A 24,165-nucleotide genomic window follows, 5' to 3' on the forward strand; every position below is an offset into this window, starting at 1 on the left:
GGTGTGAGGATACTTAACATGGGGAAATAGATTCAATATGTGTAATGACCCAGCCATTCCTAGTCTCTATTCAAACCCAAGTTAATGGTATCTAGTTTGCATATTAATTCAAGCTCAGCAGTTTCTCACTGGAGTTTGTTTTTGAAGCTTTTCTGTTGCAAAATTGCCACCTTTAAATCTGTTACTGAGTGGCCAGAGAGGTTGAAGTGTTCTCCTCCCGGTTTTTGAATGTTATGATTCCTGATGTCAGATTTGTGTCCATTTATTCTTTTGCGTAGAGACTGTCCAGTTTGGCCAATGTACATGGCAGAGGGGCATTGCTGACACATGATGGCATATATCACATTGGTAGATGTGCAGGAGAACAAGCCCCTGATGGCGTGGCTAATGTGGTTAGGTCCTATGATGGTGTCACTTGAATAAATATGTGGACAGAGTTGGCATCGGGCTTTCTTGCAAGGATAGGTTCCTGGGTTAGTGTTTTTGTTATGTGGTGTGTGATTGCTGGAGAGTATTATTTGCTTCAGGTTGGGGGGCTGTCTGTAAGTGAGGACTGGTCTGTCTCCCAAGATCTGTGAGAGTGAGGGATCATTTTTCAGGATAGGTTGTAGATCTTTGATGATGTGCTGGAGAGGTTTTAGCTGAGGGCTGAAGGTGACAGCTAGTGGTGTTCTGTTATTTTCTTTGTTGGGCCTATCAGGGTTTCCTTCCCCACTCTGAACTCTGGGGCACAGATGTGGGGACCAGCATGAAAGACCCCCTAAGCTTATTTCTACCAGCTTAGGTTAAAACTTCCCCAAGACACAAAATTCCTTGTATCTGGGATTCAGTATGTTACCACCACCAAGCGATTTAACAAAGAATTAGGGAAGAGACACTTGGAGACGTCTTCCCCCCCCCAAAAAAATATCCCACCAAGCCTTGCATCCCCTTTCCTGGGGAGACTTGAGAATAAACAAGATGAGCACAGACCAGCCTTGGGTTTTTAGGACCCTAAAAACCCAATCAGATTCTTAAAAAAACAGAACTTTATTAGAAGAACAAAAAAAGATAAAAGAAACACTCTGTAAGATTAGAATGGAAGATAATCTCACAGGCAGTCAGATTCAAAACATAGAGAATCCCTCTAGGCAAAACCTTAAGTTACAAAAAGACACAAAAACAGGAACATACATTCCCTCCAGCACAGCAAATTTCACAAGCCAAAAACAAAAGAAAATCTAGCACATTTTCTAGCTAGATTACTTACTAACTCTGTAGGAGTTGGATTGCTTTCTTTCTTGATCTGTCCCCAGCAGAGGCATCATACAGACAGACAGACAAAGCCTTCCCACACTCCCAATTTGAAAGTATCTTGTCCCCTTATTGGTCAGGTGCCAGCCAGGTTACTTGAACTTCTTAACCCATTTCAGGTAAGAGGATTTTATAGTACTGTATTAGAGCTTCTTAACCCCTTCCCTTTATATTTATGACAGGGGCTGTCCTGTAGTAGGTGACTTCTGGGTACTCTTCTGGCTCTGTCCATCTGTTTTTTCACTTCAGCAGGTGGATATTGTAGTTTTAAGAATGCCTGATGGAGATCTTGTAGGTGTTTGTCTCTGTCTGAGGGATTGGAGCAAATGCGGTTATATCTTAGAGCTTGGCTGTAGACAATGGATCGTGTGGTGTGCCCTGGATGGAAGCTGGAGGCATGTAGGTAAGTATAGCAGTCAGTAGATTTCTGGTATAGGGTGTTGTTTATGTGACCATCGCTTATTAGCACAGTAGTGTCCAGGAAATGGAACGCTTTTGTGGATTAGTCTAGGCTGAGGTTGATGATGGGATGGAAATTGTTGAAATCATGGTGGAACTCATCAAGGGCTTCTTTTCCATGGGTCCAGACGATGAAGATGTCATCAATGTAGCGCAAGTAGAGTAGGGGCATTAGGGGACGAGAGCTAAGGAAGCGTTGTTCTAAGTCAGCCATAAAAATGTTGGCATAGTGTGGGGCCATGCGGGTACCCATAGCAGTGCCGCTGACTTGAAGGGATATATATTGTCCCCAAATGTGAAATAGTTATGGGTGAGGACAAAGTCACAAAGGTCAGCCACCAGGTTTGCCATGACATTATCAGGGATACTGTTCCTCACGGCTTGTAGTCCATCTTTTGGTGTATTCTTTTGGAATTTTGGTGTAGAAGGCTTCTACATCCATAGTGGCCAGGATGGTGTTTTCTGGAAGATCACCGATGGACTGTAGTTTCCTCAGGAAGTCAGTGGTGTCTCGAAGATAGCTGGGAGTGCTGGTAGCGTAGGGCCTGAGGAGAGAGTCCACATAGCCAAACAATCCTGCTGTCAGGGTGCCAATGCCTGAGATGCTGGGGCATCCAGGATTTCCAGGTTTATGGATCTTGGGTAGCAAATAGAATACCCCTGGTCGGGGTTCTAGGCATGTGTCTGCACAGATCTGTTCCTGTGCTTTTTCAGGGAGTTTCTTGAGCAGATGATGGAGTTTCTTTTGGAAATCCTCAGTGGGATCAGAGGATAATGGCCTGTAGAATGTGGAGTTAGAGAGCTGCCTACCTCTTGTTCATATCCCACTTATTCATGATGACGACAGCACCTCCTTTGTCAGTCTTTTTTATTATCATGTCAGAGTTGTTCCTGAGTCTGTTGATGGCATTGTGTTCAGCATGGCTGAGGTTATGGGACAAGTGATGCTGCTTTTCCACAATTTCAGCCTGTGCACGTCGACGGAAACAATCTATGTAGAAGTCCAGTCTGTTGTTTCAACCTTCAGGGCGAGTCCACACAGAATCCTTCTTTTTGTAGGGTTGGTAGGAAGGTTCTGTGGGTTAGTATGTTGTTCAGAGGTGTGTTGGAAATATTCTTTGAGTCGGAGACGTCAAAAGTAGGATTCTAGGTCACCACAGAACTGTATCATGTTCGTGGGCCTGGAGGGACAAAAGGAGAGGCCCCGAGATAGAACAGTTTTATGTTATTGCTATTCCCCCTGGAGCCAGTCATTATTTGTTTTGTTATGCTATTGGATATTTATATGCTGAGCTTCTTATGCTCATAAGGAATTTTGTGTGCATAGAAATGGCTCTAGCTAGCCAGCTCCCCAGTGTCTACTTTCTAGAGTTGATGGCAAGCCAAACCAACCCCTCCTCCTAGCTGCTAGTGAGACTGAACCAACCAGTTATCTCTTCTTGGGCAAGAGACATTGTACAAACCTGCTGGCTTGTCTCCTCAACGGGAAACATTAGAGGATGCTGTCAGCTTTTGTCCGCCATGGGAGATGTTGGGGAAGCCAGCTATTTTCTCTTACAGGACACTTCAAAGAGCCAGCTGGCTTGCTGGCTAGCTTTACCAAGGGTATTTTAATCAGTGATGGTAGCAGACATGGGATTGTGTTTATCCACTGCATGTGCCCTTTCAGGAGGGTAATAGCAAGATCTAATTCTGGTCAGGAGACCCATTTTTAACCAGCAGATTGATTATAAAAATCCAATCAAAAGAAATTATGTGGCAAAGGAGGCAAATAAATGAGTCTAATAACTTAATTGAAATAAAATATTTAACATGGGATAAGAAGGGTAAGCTGCAGTAGCTCTTGCAGCTATCATCAGCACCTTACCATTAAGAGGTAGTTGGGTATTTAATTTATGTACTCACAGCTACATTGTTAAACCTTTGGGGCCTGGCTCTCCCTTCACTTATACAGGTTTTACACTGATGTCACTCTGTTCACATCAGTGGAATTACTCCTGATTTACTCTGGTGGGAGTGAGAGGAGAGTCAGATCCAGTGCTGTCTTAAAACCTAGCGGTGTTTTGGAAGGAAATACTTTTTGTCTGGGGAAGAACCTCAGAATAGACCACTCCAGCTGGATGTTGGTTCTGATAAATCTGATTGGGTGAGGAAAGATAGCTACTTTGATTGGTGGATCCTAAGTGTTTATTTGGGCACATTAAGACGGACAGGAGAGAGATATATAGGAGTTTGCGGAACAGTGTTTAAGGGGGAGGTGACTGGAGACTTGGACATAGCTACTTTCTAGAGTCCTAGGAGTTGTGGGCTTTATTCTTGCTTATGTATTTTGCCACATTTACCATATACATACCTGTGTAAATGCACCTTTATTTTAATGTCTGGCTATGAGTCGTGCTTCACTGCTTATTAATAAGCAAAAACTGATATCCAGTTGTTGATTACAAGATACAGGAGACTGGTAGGCATTACAGCCCCAATTGAGTAGTACATCCCTGTTCAGCACATCTCTTAAGCACTTGGTTACAGTTAGCCACATGCTTAAGTGCTGTACTGAACAGAGATGCATTTAACAATATGTACCAGTGCTTTGCTGAATCAGGCCTGAGTCCAATTATATGCAGGAAATACTCCCATTCCTCCACAGAACTACAAGATCAGACCCTAGTATTAGATTGTAACTGGATTCAAACTCAAGTTTCTCTCACAGCAGTGCACCGCTTTTCCCTCAAGGCTAATATATGATAGTACAAGTACTTGTCTTTTTCAGTAAATATGTTGCTAAAGACTTTTTTTATAAACCGTATTTCGATGTGTATCCTTATTTGTTCAACTTAAAAGAATGAGATTTTAGTAAGTATTTAGAAAGGCCATAGTAATGTGAAAGATGAAAGGAAAAAGGAACACGATAGCTATTTGCTAAACTATAATTACTCCTTCTGTTATTCATTGCAAAATTATTTCTGTACTAAAGATATGAGTTTTTTACCTGCATAAATACTTGAAGACATTAGGTAATTCCAGCAGTAATATGAACTCATACATCATTTTCTGCACATTGATTTATCTGTTTTGCTTTCTTTTTGAGTTACAATATAAGATAACAAGTGCTTTGTCCTTAAACTACTTAGAAGATGCTCTTTAATAAATATTATGATAATTCTTAGCGCTTACATTATGCTATTCATCATTGCACTTAACAAACATTAATTCTCACTATAGTTCTGTATGACTCACCTACTAACACACAAAGAGTCAGAGCCTTGGTTAGAAGAATTTTCTGGTTCACAGTCATGTGCTGAAACCACTGACTGAGCACATGCCTTTCTCTAAAATAACCTGATATTTACCTTGACAGAGCAAGTCCAGCTGTGTTTCATGGGTTTGTAAAACTATCTTTAATTATGTTCCATTGTTTCAAAAATGTATGTTTTCCAGAAATACTGAACTTGCAAGGCATTTGTTACTTGGTAGCTGAGCTTTATGGGCCAGAACTAATTAAACTGTAAGTACTAATTAAACTGTAATTTTTCATCTAAAGTTTGCTTGTTTTAAGGGATTGTTTTTGGTTTTTAATGTACAGATGTATTGTCAGTGTGAATTGCGGGGGTTTCACTCTTCAAGTTCCATTAGTATGAGAGTGAGAATAACTCTTTTTTATATATAAGGTGTTCCAGAGAGACACTCGATTAGGTAGTTTGGGCAGTAGACTGAAGTTATCTGTTGTAAGGACCCAGGGACTAAAACCGGGTCTGCAGAGACTGCGATGGCTGATAGTCCCACAGCACCCCTGGGGGCCATGCAGCGGCACAGCCAGGGAGCACAATGGAGAATAGGCGCCACAGGAAGTGCCACCCAAAAGACTCAGAGTGGTGATACTCTGAGGAACCTCTGATTGGCCAAGCACTCTATTTAACCCCAGGAAAGTTGTCTGGGCAACCATACAGACTTTGGCCTGCTGCGACACCAGATTTTGCTTGATCTCCTGATCTCCTGTCTCCTAGTCCAGTTTGACTCTGACCCTGACTCTTGCTTGTGGAACCTGCTTGCTTGTGCTTCCTCCAGCTCCTGCCTGGCAACTTACTGTTCCTGGTGAGCAGACCTCAGCCTGGCTGTGCCTGCTAGGCCAGACTGCCTATGCTCCGGTCCCATAAAGCTGTCCCTGAATGAATTAATAAATGCTATCGCTAGCTCCTACTACTAAGCATTTTTATAGATCTTTACATATCTGTAAATCTCAAATCAGGTCCATCTGTCTCTGTTACCTTTTGAAATTCAGTCCATTTGGCTGTGGAAGAAGTTTCTTGAACCAGTGGTGTGTGGGGGAGATCATCTAAAGGGTCATAATATTTTAATCGCTTGTTCCCTAGCTTCCTTTTATACCTTAATAGGCTTTCTAACTGTCATCCTCTACTTGCTTCCAGCCCCTGAGCTTGATCTGAGCACTTGGGAGCCCCACAAACTAATTTAAATTCCTTTAAAAATAAAAGTAGATCATTTATTCCTCTTTGCAAGTTCTCTTTGCAAGATTAATTAAATGAATGTTTGCTTTACTTTCTACTTCCTTGGGGCTTTTTATAAAAAAAAATCTAGCCCGGAGACCATGCTACAGAGCTAAGTAGTTCAGTAATCAAACATCTTGATTTAATTCTCTATAAATCCAGAGGTTTGTCCCAAAAGAAGGAAACTATCTTGGCACTTGTATCTGACTAGAGGTTTGAAGGATTTCTAGTTATTTTGTTGAGTCAGGGGTTGAAAATTTGTACTAGACAAATTGCATCTGGATTAACTTTATCCTTTTAAAAAACAACAACGAGGAGTCCTTTAAATCTTTGTCACGTGTATGGTTACTTAAAAATGAGTACAGTTATAGTATATTTGATTCAGGGGCAGTATATAAAGCTCAGGGCTTCTTAGCCCTAGAATCTGGTTTTAAATGCTGAGTAAAATGCAATGGGAGAAAATAATTATGTTCAGGTAGCAACACTGAACTGAGCTTAAAGATGATAATAAAATGAGTTAAGGGTCTTAGTATTCTGGATACTCACCCTTCCATTGAAGTAGTTTATATTTCCTAATACCCAGGAGAGCTTAATGGTCTTTGTTGTGCATCATTTCCCTGTAGGTTAAAGTATAAAATGAATGCTGATGTGGTATGCCATTCCATTAAGCTGTGTAAACAGAATGCAGGACAACCGTTTTGTCACTTGTACCCTCCTCCTGAGGTAAGTTATGCTTGGATTTCTGAAATTACAGTGTAGAGGTCTGCTAAACTTGAATTGTACAATAGAAAGAATGAAGTTTGCAATCTTCATGCACTGAATTGCAAGCAGAAACACTTTAAATGTGGACAGTTCAAGAAAGCTTTCAGTAGAATAAAGGGTACGTGGTACATCTTAATTGTTTCTTTGACTATGTGTGATCCTGCTGTCTGTAGTACCAGATGCATGGCTCTCAGTCTCCATTTATCACAATGGGAATCTTAGAGGTAAATTCTCCTGTACCATTGTGTGTGAGTGCATTTGCCCTAGAATGAGTAAAATTCTGGATTCCATGTTATATACAAGTAAACATCCAGTTTTTCAAGTAAAAAACTAATACGCACATACACAAATCCAAACTTTCAAACATAGATGCCCAAAGTTAGGTACTTACATGCATATTTAAGCACCTAAATAGAAATGGTTTGATTTTTCAAAGGTGCGAAGCATGCCCATGTTCCATTGTCATCTGTGAGATATATTGGGTTGCTCAGCCCATTTGAAAATCAATCCATATATTTAGGCACCCATTTCTGAAAATCTATAGAACCTGGGACAGAATTCAGAAATCTAAATCTGAGTAAAATGCTGTGTGTGGTCTCTGATCCAGTGCCCACTGAAGTCAATCGGAGCCTTTCTGTTGGCTTCAGTGGGCTTTGAATCACGTCCATAAGAAGCGAGCTGGTTTAAATTCTGTTGCTGTTTAGAAGAGGGAAAATAACTGACTTCCCACTTCTCTGACTTCATTAGTGCCAACCGCTGAGCACGACAATAAATTTCACTTTACACCATGCGTGCCTTGCATACATGTACTAACTCCCCACCACCACCACCAACACATAGCAGCTACAGCAGTGGCCATTCTACAGGTGGTGTGAGAGATGGTAAAGGTGGTAGAGGGGCGGGGGGCGACCTCCCTCAGCTCCGATGCTGTGCTGCCAAGACTTTAACCAAGTGCTTCCCTCAATAATATTCTGACTCAGCTGGCAACTTGTTCTTTGGGTGAAATACCCCTTCCACCTTTCCACAAACTGCATCAGTCCTATACTCCTCCTGCCTTCCTCCGAAAATCCACCAGTCACATACTCTTCTCCACAAATAAATCCACCGCTGCTCACACCCCGGCACCTGCCCCAGTATCTCCTGGCCCACTGGGCTTAACCCTCCCCAGCACTCACAGCAGCAATGGCGGTGTCAGTAGCTGCCGGGATAGTAATAGTGCTGCAGCAGCAGCTTAGCCCTGCTTCTTTCTTTCTTTCTTTTTCCAGGAGCAGTGGATAGGGGTATGTGGAGGGACTACGTAGTGCATCCTCTATGCGCTCCTAGCAGCATTGGGGGGGAAGGCAGAAAGGCAGTTCCCCTTCCAGAAGGTGCCAGGGCAATAGCTGATGCACCGGTAGTGGACTAGATTTTGATCTGAATTTAGATTTTGATTTGTGCCTATACGGGGGAGAAAGGAGGAGCAAGAACTTCCCTCGGACCTCTGCACGCGCAAGACTACCTTGGACCTAGGTCAGCAGCAAACACCTACCCTCTAGAACAAGGGGAAAGCAGGAGTGAACTGTGCCTAAAGAGAGCAGAGAAGTGTCTCTGAAAGCACAGAGCTTCCTGGGCTAGTGCACTGTATACCCTAGGGCTGTACCTAAAGACTGTATCTACCCCTGAGCCAGCAGCAGTTGGGTTAGTTCCATCCTCAGAGAAGACTAAACATTTTAACAAGCCAAGATGGCCACAGTATATTTTGCCACTCCCTCCACTTAAAATATTTTATTCCAGTCCACCATTATCATACTGCTATGCAGAGAGTCAGCCTAAGAACTCTGGGAGGGGTTAGTGAGGTGATTTGGGGATACACCCAAATTTAACTGACTCTTTGTATAAATAAGTGTGTGGAGATGAAATCTGACCCATTGAAGTCAATGGCAATCCTCCCACTGACTTCAGTAAGGCCAAGACTTCATCCTGTGTGTCTGCGTATTTGATCTTTGGTTCACCCCCACCAGTCTCCTACAGCAGAACTGGAATCCTTCTGCCTGCCTCTTCCAACCCTAGAGAGCTGTTCACATTGATTACATTTTTCAGAATAAATCAGCAAACAAAACGGCTGGAAACTTTTCTTAAAAGTCAAGATTTGGCCCAGCCCAGTGTTATTTTGGGGCTTGTGCAAATCTTCTCCGGCTCATCAGTGTTTGCTTATTACTCTTTCTGACAGGCTTCATTTGTCTCTCATCACCAGCCAGGCAGATCAATTAACAGAGTTTTTTCCTCCCCAACTTTTCCCCTGAATCTTTAACTATTTGGACACCCCAAGAAACTATGAATGGAGGAGGGGAAGGTGTTTCATTTAGAAACCATGCTCTATTGGCTGATAAATTGCCCACGGTAATTCTGTGACAAGTAGGAATTGTGGGTGAAAACTTTAATATGCAGTTCAGGGATTCAGATACATAAAACCCAGTTTACTTCACATTTGCTCCTTCAGTTTGTAGTTTGATTGATCATTTCAGTTATATGAACGTGCAAATGTTGGCTAAATTCCCTGCCAAGTGTTTGAACAAGATTTTAATACTAATGACCGTTTCGTTCAACTCTACTGATTTTCAGGTACATCATTTATGCACTTGGATGCACGCTTTCCCAGAATTAGTGCAATATTTGTACTGGCAAAGTGAATGCAATAAATATGTAGTTTCTTTTCTTTATAGGACAGCATAATTTTTTGTTTTAATTGTCTTTATGACAACAAATATTAATGGCACTTTGATGTTTAACAGTTTTTTCAATCAATATTTTACGATTAGTGTTTACGGTAATGTTGATGTTTATAAATGAACATGTTGCTGTACCAAGGGCAAATCTTCTCAGCAAATAAGAGTCACTGTTCTAACAAATTAACATCAATTAAATTTTGTGCTATAGCCATTAATGCTCCCTGATTATTATAGGAGACTCAGATAATTATGATTAAAAATACTGCTCTCGTCATGAAGCATGAAATTCACTTAGCATAGCAGAGCTGTAGAATGTTCCAAAACAGTGGAACCAACTCGGTGTGGGTGGATGGCCATGGAGCGATTGTGTGGGGGAACTACCCATTTACTCTATGTAGTGGAACTGGGGGAGAGGGAAGGGGAAGGTGGCATGCTTTTCAAAGCTGCTCAAGGGATGTTGACACTGAGTCCTTATTAAAATAGGAAATGACTGTCTAAAACCCCGTGCTGGCTTTTGGAAATCTCAGCCTATCTCCTTATCTTGGTTATATTCTGTGAAAACAAGAGGATTCCATGCCCACGCATTCATTATTGTACACTTCAGAGAATACTTTAGCAGTCCCGTAGCAAATCTGTATTGTGAAGCCTGTGAGGAGAATGGGCTCTTCGGATCTTGTATCTATTATTCTCTTTTGACATGGTGAAAGCAATATGGATCAAAGTCAGAGGAAATATGTAAGCTGTGGTGATTTATCTACACCCACTTACTGATGAGTTAGCCATTCTAAGTTCATACAGCTTACATACTTAGGAATCAGGTGATGGTGTAAAACAAAGCTTAGTAGTATGTTGTGAGGGACTCTGCTTTCCAGCACTGCTTTTAAAATGTTTCATGTCTGCATCCACTACAGCTCAGTGTCTTTATCCAGCATAGCTTGTCAGGGTTCTTGGTCTCTGAGAATTAAGTATAGGCAATACTAGAAAAGGTTTGCCAATATAGTTGTACCAGAAACCTTCCTACTGTAAATGCAACTTATATTAGCATAAAAGTGCTTTTGAATGTATAGCTAGTACCAATTCTCCCAGTGAAATAAGATATTCTATGAAAAGCACTTCTATGCCAGTATAATAGTATTTACACTAGGACTTTTGCCAGTATAGAAACATTGCAAAAAAAATCACACCCCTAACTGACATTATTGTACCAACAAAAGTTTCTAGAGTAGACTTGCCTTACACTTCTGATCTGAATACTATAATTATTACTCCTTCTCTCAGTGACACAGATTGATTTGCCAGAAATCTCAATAATATTGAAGGGAGTTAAATGATTCCGACTTAACAGAATTTTTTGCCAGGTGAATGAGACCAACAACCTAGCCTGTCATTTGTATTGGAACTGAAACTCTGTGGCCCATTGGCATGCTGATGCATAAGTGAAAGAGGGACCTGATGCAAAGGATAGATAAGAACAAAGAAATTAATGGAAACGGGTTACTTTACAAGCTGTAGTGTTTGATTGTTTCAGACAACCTCAGACACTTGCGTATACCCTGCTTCTGTGTGCCAGAGAAATTCTGGATTGTACCTGATTCAGTTTTCCAGACTACCCAAATCACTAGCAATACAAATCACTCAAGTGGTGAGAGAACTTTTATGTGTGTATCCTAGCTTCTCACTCAGTTTGTGGCAAGTTCTCAGAGTTTCAGACTTGATATGCTAAGAGGAAATCAAATGTATATGAAAGAAGCAAATATTAAAGACAAAGCAAAACAAAAATGCCCCAAAAATCTTCTTTACTCTTAACTTGTTCACCTATCTTTTCAGGTGTAAGTGTGCATCGTTATAGTTAGGGGTGGGACTGATCCAAGTCCCTTGATCTGAATGCCTCTGAACTCTGGGTGAAGCCTAACAGAGAGTATGCAGTTTGAGCAGTAAAACATTCCCGCTCCACCTCACTTAGCTACAACTTATTAGAAATAGATGAACTGCAAAAACCACAAAGAAAATAGTAGTTCGTTTCCCAGGTGCTTCTCCACTTTTGTTGATAGCTGTCATTACTACCATAAGTATGGAGTTAACAAAGAACGCGCTCGCACACACGCACACATATCTGTTTCTGTGTGTATATATATGTGTGTATATATAATATGTACGCAGCAGCTATATGTTTGTGTGTGTATATATATGTGTATATATATATAATATGTACACAGCAGCTTCCCTCAAGCAGAATCCCAAAGCACTTCACAAATATTAAACATCCAGTCACACTGAAGTGCAGACTCTTCTCAGGTGAGAGGGCGGTACTTAGGAAAGCGACTTGTATATGGCATGCTACATAATACAGCAAAAGTGCATAGGGCAAGAAAAGGAAAGGACACTATGGCAATCCTCTGCTCTTACAAAAAAGTGCCACAGACCTTTAATCCAGAGAACACAAAACCATGGTCTCCTCCAAAAGATCCACGTGCTTTAAAATGCATGGAACTCAATGTAACTCCCTCCAAAGATAAAAAGCGGAATCAGCCCTGCTATATTTCAAACCCATGTGAGATTGCAGAACAGAACATTCAGCCTTCCCTTCTGACACTGTTGTTGTATGTGATATCAGAGTAGACCATGTTAATAAGAAATGTGTTTCTGAAAAACATAGCCTGAAGCAAAAAAGCCTTCTCTCCTACTGCTGCTTGTGCCCACAACTAAGATGCACAATGCAAAAGAAAGGAATGAGAGATAGAAAGAGTGAATCCAACATCTGCAAGTGTTGTTCATCAAGGTATCCAATCTTTTCCTTTCTCTACTTATTGATGGCAAAAGGAGTTTCTCAAAAGAAGATGAAAATTGAGGGATTGATCCTGAGTGAGAAGAGAAAATGATATGTTTAATAAATATGTACCGTACTGGAAAAGAGAGCTTGTTAACAAGGGTTATGAATGAGAAAGGATTAAAGGTTCTGATTTTTTTAAAAAAAAGGATACAGGGGATCATTATGAATGAATCTAAAGGCCAGGGCACAAAATGAATTATGCCTAAGGGACATAAAAGGCAATAAGAAGAGTTTCTATAAATACATTAGGAGTAAGGGAAAGACCAAGGAAAGTGTAGGTCCTCTACTTAGTGGGGAAGGATAGAGAATAACAGATGGCATCAAGAAGGCTCAGGTGTTTAATGTCTATTTTACTTCAGTCTTCACTAAAAAAGTTAATTGTGACCAGATACCTAACACAATTAATATTAATAACAAGGGAAAAGGAACTCAAGCCAGAATAGGGAAAGAAAAGATGAAAGAATATGTAGATAAGTTATATGTATTCAAGTCAGCAAGGTCTGCTGAAATTCATCCTAGGGTGCTTCAGGAACTAGCTGGAAGCAATCTTGGATCTGTTCGTGATTATCTTCAAGATGTTGTGGTGGACAGGTGAGGTCTCAGAGGACTGGATAAGGGCAAACATAATACCTATCTTTAAAAAAGGGAACTAATTGGACTTATAGTCAGTCAGCCTAATTTCAATACCTGGAAAGATACTGGAACAAATGGTTAAATAATCAATTTGTGAGCCCCTAGAGGGATAATAGGGCCATAAGTAATAGCCAGATGGATTTGTCAAGAACTAAGCGTGCCAAATCTACCTGATTTCCTTCTTTGACAGGGTTACTGGCCTAGTAGGTGGAAGGAAGCTGTAGACATGATATATCTTGGTTTTAGTAAGGCTTTGGATACAGATCCACATGATATTCTCATAAGCAAACTAAGGAAATGAGATCTAGATTAAAATACTATAAGGTGAATGCAAAACTGGTTGAAAGACTGTACTGAAAGAGTAATTATCAATGGTTCACTGTGAAATTGGGGGGATGTATCTAGTGGGATCCCACAGGGGTCTGTCTTGGGTCCAGTACTGTTCACTGTTTTCATCAGTGACTGAAATAGTGGAGTGGAGAATATGAGGATGACACTGAGTTGGGAGGGATTGCTAATGCTTTGGAGGACAAGATTAGAATTCAAAATGACCTTGACAAATTGGAGAATTGGTCTGAATTCAACTAGATGAAATTCAGTAAAGACACAAGCACAAAGCACAATACTTAGGAAGGAAAAATCACATGCACAATGCTCCAAGAGAGGTTGTGGAATCCCCGTCACTGGAGTTTTTTAAGATTGGTTATAAAAACATCTGGCAAAGATTGTCTAGGCATGCTTGGTCCTGCGCCAGCACAGCGGGGCTGGACTAGATGACTTCTCAAGGTCCACACTTCTATGATTCTATCATTAAGGCTGGTAGAAAACATGACAATGTAAATAAGTAAGTAAAATCCATTTATTTATGTCTAAATGTTGGTGACATCCTAGCAGAATTTTCAGAAGCCTTCTCAGTCCATTGCTAGCTTCAGACAGTCAGCTGACCTCTCAGTGGTCTGCCGCATACCATCTATCCATCTCCTTGCTGGTCATCCCCTTCTACAATGACCTGCCACCATTCCTTCCAGTTATTTCTCAAAGTTATTTCAGTCTCTATTCCTGATGTGACCAAAGTTTGTTGATTTCCGAAAGCAGGGTCTGATTCTCTCCAGTAATATTTCTGACCTAACCATTCATCATCTTTTCTGTCCAGGACATATGCAGAGTCTTTGGCAGTACCACATCACAGTGACTTCAATTATCTTTTTGTCAGCAGCATTCATTTTCCATGATTCACATCCATAAGTCACTATGGAAAAAAATATGCTTTTCACTAGCTGACCCTTCATAGATTTTGAGAGGCCAGGGTTTTTCCAAACTTTGGTAAGAGAGGTCCATGGCTGAGTGAGCCATTCCTAGTTTTCTTCCAATTTCTTTGGAACAGTATTCTTGATTGGATATGTATGAGCTGAGATAATTGAATTCTGTTACCTTTATAGCTTGTTGGTTAATCATGATGTCTGCTTGCATCCTGGTTTTATTAGTCATCTCAATGTACATGCCTTTAATTCTTGTCATATTCAGGAATAGTCCATATTCCTCACTATCTGTTTGTACAGATTCCAACATTCATTTAATCATATTGCATCAGTGGCTGTAGCGAAGAGTTTTGTGTCTTCAGCATATCTGAGGTCAGTTAAGAGGTGTCCATCAATGAAAATCCCAGCTCCTTCCAGGGCTTGTCTCATAATAAATTCTGCATGCACATTGAAAAGTCGTGGGGACAGGATACACCCTTGTCTCACACCCTGCCTGGTTGAAAACCACTCACTATCACCTGCTGCTATTCACACCAGAGTCTGTTGTTGATGTTATTGACTTGCAATGAGTTCATTTAGGGGCTTTGGAATCCCCACGTCTGCCAGTGTCCTCCAAGATGGTCATGCCAGACCGTATCAAACCCTTTTTGAGTAGTCTGTGAAACTGCATTGTACGCCCTGCGTTTTTCAATGATGTGACTGATGTTTGTGATTTGATCACACGTGCCTCATCCCTCTCTGAAACCAGCTTGTTGTGGTGGTAGTTCTACTTCTATCATTTGCTTCAGGCAGTCCTGGATTATGTAGAGCAGAACTTGTCTCAAGCAATATCAGGGAGATGATTGTTACTACACCATGTTATGTCTCCTTTCTTTGGTAAGAGTAGAAAGATTCCCGTCATCCAGTTGTTGTTCTCATCCATCCATCCATCTTTGCAAATTTTCCACATGAAAACAATTCTGTTGTCACCAACCGCTTTTAACAATTCTGTTGGACCGTTATCTATTGCCATGCCTACCCCCAGGGCTTTCCCAGGCTTCATTTTCGTAATAGCATGCACTGCTTCCTCTTGCAGGATTCTGTACTCTCCTTTCTGTCTTTCTGTGTTGTGAGTGGCTCTGAAGAGGCATGCAGACTGGCACAGTAATGCCTGTAGCATGTTGTACTAGTCATAAATGTGGCTGTATAATCTTTAAAAGACAGCAGTGAAAGAGCCAGGTAAATGAAATCCCGTAGTGCCCAACCTTTCCTTGGCTCTCTTCTGTTGCATGGAGCCCTCAGTAGCATTGCAGCAACCCTAGGCGGTGCAGCCAGGGACACATTCATCAACGTGGATGGAGCCGGACCTACTCTGGAGGGCTATGTGGGCACCCAGTGATCTTCCCTCCCCAGGGAAGGAGTCTGAGTTCACCAATCAGCTACCAAATAGCATCCCAGGCACACAGTGCTTCTTCTGTGTAGCAGCAGAGGTTACTCTCTGGCTGAGTTACAGCAAGGGAGATTGCATGGGCTGTGTAGCCTACAGGGACAGTTCCAAAATAGAGCTCTGAGCCAAGGATAGGACAAGGATGCTAGAGGGGAATAAGAGAGAAACTCTTGCCACCTCCATAAACATGGAGCCTATCCTCGATTCTCCCTAATCAGAGTAGACAGAGGACAACTGGACTTAGCATTTTGTGGAAAGACAATTTTTCCCATATAAAATGGGGGTCAGGGGATTAACAAGCCGAAATCTGCTGAAAAAAATTGGGTGCACTCTAGTGACAATATTTATTCAAGATAACTATTGCAAATGGGAGATGCATGTATGTACTGAGGCCAATGGGAAGAAACTGGGCTACATTATCTTGGCTCCTTATTGGCACCTCTCGTGTACTTGTTATATGCTACAAACCAATATTTTTTAAAGATTGTCTTTGAATAAAAGCACCATAGTGCTCATGCTGTAGGCAGAATAATGTTGCATATAAAAATGTACATAAAGAACAACCTTTGCTTTGAGAGAGACTCTTCTACTAGTTATTCTTATACTTCATTATTCCTCATATTGTTTGCCTTTTATTTTTGACCCTTAAATTTCTGAGTTAATTAATTTTGCTTTGATCAGTATCTACATCAAGTATAATAACAAACTGAATTTTATCTCCAGCAAAAATATTGATGGTAATTTCTTGAAATGCAAGTATATGCTGCTTAAAAATCCAAACTGGCATCCCAGCCACTCAGTATGGCAACATCACTTGTTTTTTCTAATATTTTAAATCTGCGGGCTCGACAAAGTATGCTTTTCCCCACATTGGATATCTATAACTCCATCCAGATAAATATAAACTTGCACTGAACTTTTCTACTGAGCCTTCAAACCTAGTGGATTTAAAGCTAGCAATTATATTCTTATGGCGGATTATAAGAGGGATTGATAGGTCATAGTCAAAAGGAGCAATTTGTCCTGACTAACCATTTTGATCAGCAGCAAAGCACTCACACAGTTGTGATCTGACCGTATAATTTTCCTTTCAGTTTGAAAACTGTTCAACATTAATTGATTTCTTAGTTCACTGATTCTTATAATTCACAGAAAAAAGGCAGGGATTCCTTCCATAGCAAGGTTAGTTGGGCATATTCTCAGCTCCTAAATTCCTCACTATCTGTTTGTACAGATTCCAACATTCATTTAATCATATTGCATCAGTGGCTGTAGCGAAGAGTTTGTGTCTTCAGCATATCTGAGGTCAGTTAAGAGGTGTCCATCAATGAAAATCCCAGCTCCTTCCAGGGCTTGTCTCATAATAAATTCTGCATGCACATTGAAAAGTCAGCGAATGACAAAGGCTGAGGGAATCAGGAGAATGTGCCCCCGACTGATATGACTGGTTATAAAAGATGGCCTAATAAAAGCAGAACAACACATGGGATTCATCGTCACTGTTGTGGAAGAGTATTATTTAAAAAGTAAGCTGTATAAAGGGTGGGTATTAAGATGTTGCTCTTATGAAAGTTCACAAATTTGCCTTAAGTTCTGGGCTCTGTCCTGAAAGCAATCTGCGGAGTCCATTTCCAGAGGCACTCGGCACCTTACAAAACTGAACCCCAATTACAGGGGTCTCTGACTTCGGTGAAATATAAACTTGGAAGATCTTTCTCACATCCATAGAGCTACCCTTTTCCCTCTACTGAAGCTTTTTAATGTATTGACATTTTAATAGGTAAAAAATTAACATTTTCATACATAAAGGAAAGAGAGTGTAAATATGTTCCAGAGTACACTGTCATTCACTAATGGAGATACCTCCCCTCAGTATCCTGCATCAATCGGATTAATATTATTTATAACAGAGGGGAGAACAGTTCCCCAATAACTTAGCTACAGTGGCTTAGATTCTAGTCTCAATTACACCCCAGTCAACACAATCAGTAGGGATATCTGAGTGTAACTGAGGGAGGATCCCCCACCTCCTCGACAGTGAAGGGTCCTTTGGCAAAGGAACCAGTGTAATTCTTCTGTACAAGGATAGGGAAAGAATTCCCGAAGGTTGTATAGTGGGGTGGGGGAAGGGAGGGTTTCACACCACAGTAAGGTGCAGAGGTCTACTCCACAGTGGCTCTCTGTGCTTCAGCATTCATGCAAGGGGCTGGTGTGGTGTTGGGAGCAGGGCTGAAAGATCTACTGTCTGAGGCCAGCATATTTTTGTGCTGTGAGAGTGGCTGCAAAGCAGTTTCTCAGCTGCTCCACTACCCACTTCCTTCTGCACTTTTCTCAGGCCAGTCTATCTGGACTGAAGATTTTGGCGCAAGTTAACCAAAATAAGAAAACGCATCTGGACAAATTCTATAGGAGAGGCACAAAATAAGTGTAAAATGAAACCGCAAGTGTAAATTAGTTGTGGTCAACGGTGCGCACCAGATTTTGGATTCTGCAAGTCTGAACAAGCAAAACAAGGGCCTGATCCAAAGAGACAATGAGCTCCTAGTGACTCTCAGTATCAAGCCCTAATCTTAGGTGTAGTCCCAAGTGAAGTGTCAGAGTGCAGGCTTGACAAGCCAGCTTTGCTTCACAATGTGTCTTGCAGATGCCTACTCACAGATCTCTGTGACACACTACACACAGCAGGTGTTACAGATTAGTGGAGCTGCTGATAAGAACCTAGACATTGATAAAAACTAGGCCCCCTTGCTGTTTCCTCTTGTATCCAGAGTACCCGCTGAGTCCTAATGGTATTGCTGAATATTTGGCAGATCCTGGCTGTGAGAGCCAGTGGTTGCTGTGGATTTGACCTTCACAGAGCACTGCATAGATTACCTCCTACTGCAATATGAACAGGTCTCTAGTATTACTGCTGTCATTCATGTTCATGGTGCCCGATGCATGTGAATTCCCTTGTGAATGGGATTGGTTGGGTAGATGGCCCAGTAACATTTCTTGTTCCAAAGAGTGACACTTCCACTGCAATTGGGGGTGGCTATGTAGGTCTTTGTGTACTGCTGCCAAGTGTAAGGGATATTAGTATAGTTGCTTTTGACCCACTTGTACAAATGCAGGAGAGGCTTTTCTCCTTGACATGCCCTCTTTTTGGCCAATCTGTCCCCCTGTTCTGCTATACTTCCCTGTGTAAGTAAATTTACTGTCTTTTGGACACCTACAGAATGCTTCATTAGAACATGTGCAAGTGGATTGTGTCACAGGGTGACACTGGCCCTTTAAGAGGGAGCTGGGCCGGTGCACCTGTGTTTTATCAGCACTCTCCATTTTGGCCAATTAAGAGGGCTTTACAGAGGGCACCTGGGCATAGAGTAGGAAGGTGGTGGGAGGAAGAGACCCAAAGAAGGAAAGTCTGGGTGAATCAGGTCTAAGGGGGGGGAGAAAGAGAGAGAGAGAGAAACTCTCCCCACCTGCTCCCTGAGAATAAGGGGAGAAAAAGTGGGAAATTCTCTGGGAAGCGGGGGAGGGATAGCTCAGTGGTTTGAGCATTGGCCTGCTAAACCCAGGATTGTGAGTTCAATCCTTGAGGGGGCCATTTAGGGATCTGGGGCAAAAACTGGGGATTGGTCCTGCTTTGAGCAGGGGATTGGACTAGATGACCTCTTGAGGTCCCTTCCAACCCTGATATTCTATGATTCTAAGATGGAAGACACATCCCGTGAGTTGGAACCACCAGCTCCTGTGGAAAGCCCTGAGCCAGGGTTTGCAAGGAAAAGGATACTCCAAGGAGCCAGCCTGGGGACCCAGAGCCAAGAAGGACACAAGGCACCGAGCCCAGAAACAGGCTGGGAACAGTGCCCCATGGGTGCGTTAAAGAGAAGCCCCAAAGGGCAGAGGGACCTTTTTGTTTGGTAGAGACTTTTTAGTTTCAACTTTGGTACCCCAGAGGGGGTTGTGTTTGTTGTGACTAGGCCAGAGAGCTAAGCCACATCTCCAGCACAAATTGGTGTGTGGAGAGCTGAGGATGTTGGATCATATTAAAGAAGTTCTGTATTAAAATCACAAATGAGTTTGATTCCCCACAGTTTAAATTCCAGGGTATTACTAATTAAGAGGTCTCTTGGTTTTTGGTACTGTTTCTCTCCCTCTATGTGTGAAACTTGCAACTGCTAATTGCGTTCGTATATTCTAAGACAGAGTCTGTTCTCAAAGCATTTCACACAGAGAGAGACTCAAAGCAATACTCTGTAACAACAGAAGCAGCACCCAGAGACTCCCCGCCCTTTTGTTGTATTAACAACTGTGATTAAAATAGAGATAGAGGATGTATGTGGATGGATGCTTGGTGTGGATAATAACTGAATGATCAGGGAGGTGCCAGCCTAAGAATCCAGTGTCCATCGGCTGAAGAAGGCATCAAGTGGAAATAACCAGAGGACCCCCGGAGCGCAGACTGGAATCCACCCAACAGCCTCAAGAATGGGAGAACCAAAGAACAAGATAACATCTGGCAGCACGGAGCCATCAGGAATGTGCCATCTGCTGATTGATTCAGCAACAGCATGATGAATCAATTCCCATAGACTGGCATAGGAAGAAATTCCTATAAAAATGGACTCTAGAAAGTGAGAACTTTGGGGTCTGATTCTGCAAACCAACTTCCAGGAGCATCAGATGAGCATCTGACAAGGCCCTGCTCCCTCCTCATGTCCAGGCCACCTGGCCAGTGGCTTGGCATGAGCAACTCTAAGGCTGGTAACTATGATAACAACCTTGCAGAACCTGTGTGTGTGTGTGTGTGTGTGTGTGTGTGTACATGAATGAATATGAGATTGAATGGAATGTTATAGCTATAACTAACTGCTTACTAGGATTCTTTCTGTATTCACAATAAGTGTGGTATTTTGCCTTTTCCCCTTTAATAAGATCCTGCTGGTTTTTATTTTATTGGTATAACAAAGGGAACCACCTCTGAGAGGGAAACTGAGGCTAAGAGTACTGAAAGTACCATATTCAACCGACAGGGAACACTACAGAGCTATGACAGATGGCAAATCTGAACTGAAGTTAACCTCTTGTTTTCTGGAGACTGGGTGGTTCGTGCATCCTTACATCCTATTTCTGGCCATCTTGTATAGAACAAATAGATAGCGCTTCTGTAAGAGTTGTTGAATTTTGTCCACTGTCACTAATTCAGCATAGCTGAGATCTGAATCAAAAATTGTAAACTGAGCTGGATTTCATCTAAGAAAATAAATGGTGCTCTGAAGCAAAATAAATGAACTCTTGCAACTGGAGTTTCATACACGGTGATTAGATAATTGATTATTAGTCCAATAAAAAGTAGTGAATGATTTATTTATAGATCCATCCTTCATTTTTGTGCCATGATTAATGACAGAAGAGAGAAAATATTTGGGGAAAAATATATAGGTAATGCAAAATTGATATATTTTGTTTTTCTCTTGCTGTTTTAGATGGGGCTGAATAAGGCTGTAAGGAAAGCAAACAGGATTGTCAGGAATTCCAAAGTTCTGGTAAGAAATAAGAAACAAAAGGTATTTCATGTTGTGACTGCGTTTATCAGGGATAGGTGGCCTCAGTTTGCATAATTTCAAATTTCAGAGTAGCAGCCATGTTAGTCTGTATTCGCAAAAAGAAAAGGAGTACTTGTGGCACCTTAGAGACAAACCAATTTATTTGAGCATAAGCTTTCATGAGCTACAGCTCACTTCATCGGATGCATTTCAAAACCGTTTGAACCTCATAGATTTGAAATGCTGACTGAGACTTCAGAATTTATTAGTTCTGCACTGTGGTTAGGTGAGACTGAATACAGGAATAAAGAAGGAGCAAAGAGAATGTCTAGTGTAAAAATAGGTGGAAAATACTGCAGAATGAAAAACAAATGCAGAGAGACTGTATGGGAAAATAAAAGATAGAGCCAGCAAGACCAAAACTATAATGAAAAGTAAAAGAGTTTAGGTCCTCTCAAGCCATAATAGGTATAGCAGATTTACACATCAGCTGAGGTGCAGTACCATACTCGCGCACAGTTGGTGCTAGCTTAACTCTTGGATGACTCGTCCATCCTTAATACATAGCATTTTTTTAAAAAAAGGAAATGGGGGAATAAAAAAAGCTAGAAATATATGAATAAAAGCCTGCTGAGCTCTAATTAATTTTATTAAGCCTGCCAACCTGATAATGGTTCAAGAAGCTCCCTGAACTCAGACTCCGTGCCCATGCTTAAATCCTCATCTGAGTGTTCACTGCAGCAATATGCCTCATTATTATTTATTACTATGTTGTTTGTGTTTGTTTATGCACAACACTGTGTTGCCAGCCTCACTTGTGTTGAATAGTGCTCACTCACACAAGTACCTCATTGAACCCCATAGGATCTTCATGAGAGTGTAACGGTGGCAGGAATCCAGATAATAAACACAAAACACCATGACGCTGCAGAGCTTAGAAGTCTGCTTCAGTAGCCCGATGTCAGACACTTTGGTTCAAATCCTATTTAGATTCTTTACAGAAGCAGAAGTTTCCAGAGCCTGTCAGTTCTGTCCAGGGCTCTTCCTCCAGCTGGGTCTCCAGATCTGCTGCTGCTCCAACCCTGTCTGTGTTGCAGTTACACTTTTCTTCCTAACCCACCATCACTCCAACCTTTTCTGCATGTGCAGACCTTTGGCTATTAGAGATAAGCCTGAACCAAAACCCTGGATCTGAACACCCCTGCGTTTTGGGGTTCTTTGAAATCCAAACATGTTTATGGGTGGGCTGAACCAAAGTAAAGGCCTGGCTCCAGCCAGCCTTAAACACTAGAGTTGGAAACCTCACGTTTTGAGCCTTGCACCCACCTCTAATTGGTAGCAGCGAAAAGAAGAGCAACTTTTTTGCTGGTAGCTGGCTATGCCTTCAGTTTTATGAGTCAAGTAAGCCATGGAGTTTGCTTCCAATTTTCTTCAGGCATTTGATTACTCAGCAAACATTTTTTGCTGTTTGCAAAGAAATTATTGATATTGTTTCTTCCTGAATCCTCACTGTGATGCTGCTCACAGTCATGAAAATTGAGATTCCTAATTAGCCTTTGGGCTACTGCCAAACTGTGATACCAAGGCAATAAACAATACACTGTAAATAAGGGTTTCAGCTCATGTGGAGCAGCAACAACAGGACCATGCTCCTTATTCTTACCATTGAATATCATGTTAGTGATGGTCAAATATTTCCTCGCAAATTGCATGAAGTTTCTACTTTTTTCCATCACCGGAGAAATCTAAAACTGTATAAGGTTTGGGGTTTAGTAATGCAGAGACCTCAGCCTGCTTAGTGTCTTGAGGAAAAAACATTTTAACCTTATGTTAAAGACACAAGCGAAAAGAGTTAAAGCATTTGAAATGTAAAGTACTAAGCAAGGCTTTCACTTTAACAACATCCCTTGCTCACATTCCCTTTAGCTGGAGAGAATTTTTTGACAGTCTTTTACATGATATTAAAGAGGATGATAGCTGTCCTTGAGGGGAAGGTTGAGGAGGAGAGAAAAGGTTAGTTGAGAGGGACTGGAGCCATTGTTGCTGTTAAAGCCCAATCCCATTTCTTAAAAGACAAAACAAGACACACACACACACAAACGAGGGGAGAGAAAAGAACAGCAAACATAGAAAACACAGTTTCTGTCTCTGGCGTTGACTCTTTCTCGCAATTTCACTGCTCAAGAAACACGTGCATGGAACACAGTCTTATTAGCCACTCCAAAACCTGGCAACTTGGGCTAGCATTGGACTGTTTGGGGCATTGTTTTTATCTGCCTCTCTGGTCACAGGCTTACAACAGTGTTGCAAAATATGCAATCTTGGCTGGCAAAGCCAGACTCTTAGTAGATGGAAGGAAAAAGGAGAGGGAAAGGAATGAGAAGAAATAAGGTGGGGAAGGAAAAGCACACACTGAGGAGAATCATAGAATATCAGGGTTGGAAGGGACCTCAGGAGGTCATCTAGTCCAAGCCCCTGCTCAAAGCAGGACCAATCCCCAACTAAATCATCCCAGCCAGGGCTTTGTCAAGCCTGACCTTAAAAATATCTAAGGAAGGAGATTCCACCACCTCCCTAGGTAACACATTCCAGTGTTTCACCACCCTCCTAGTGAAAAAGTTTTTCCTAATATCCAACCTAAACCTCCCCCACTGCAACTTGAGACCATTACTCCTTGTTCTGTCATCAGCTACCACTGAGAACAGTCTAGATCCATCATCTTTGGAACCCCCTTTCAGGTAGTTGAAAGCAGCTATCAAATC

At 41.6% G+C, this 24,165-nt stretch overlaps 1 protein-coding gene across 3 annotated transcripts in view; it reads left to right on the forward strand.

The window, feature by feature from the left end:
• AOAH (acyloxyacyl hydrolase) overlaps positions 1 to 24,165 on the forward strand; it is a 117,382-nt gene that overhangs the window by 23,209 nt on the left and 70,008 nt on the right. For all 3 annotated transcript variants that reach the window (XM_048839204.2, XM_048839205.2, XM_075125621.1), the window contains exons 4-6: positions 5,191 to 5,257; positions 6,878 to 6,977; positions 21,344 to 21,403. In XM_048839204.2, coding sequence (XP_048695161.2) covers positions 5,191 to 5,257; positions 6,878 to 6,977; positions 21,344 to 21,403 — 227 coding nt within the window. The remainder of the gene's footprint in view (positions 1 to 5,190; positions 5,258 to 6,877; positions 6,978 to 21,343; positions 21,404 to 24,165) is intronic.

The sequence above is a fragment of the Caretta caretta genome, chromosome 2, assembly GCF_965140235.1.
Source record: "Caretta caretta isolate rCarCar2 chromosome 2, rCarCar1.hap1, whole genome shotgun sequence".
NCBI lineage: Eukaryota > Metazoa > Chordata > Testudines > Cheloniidae > Caretta > Caretta caretta.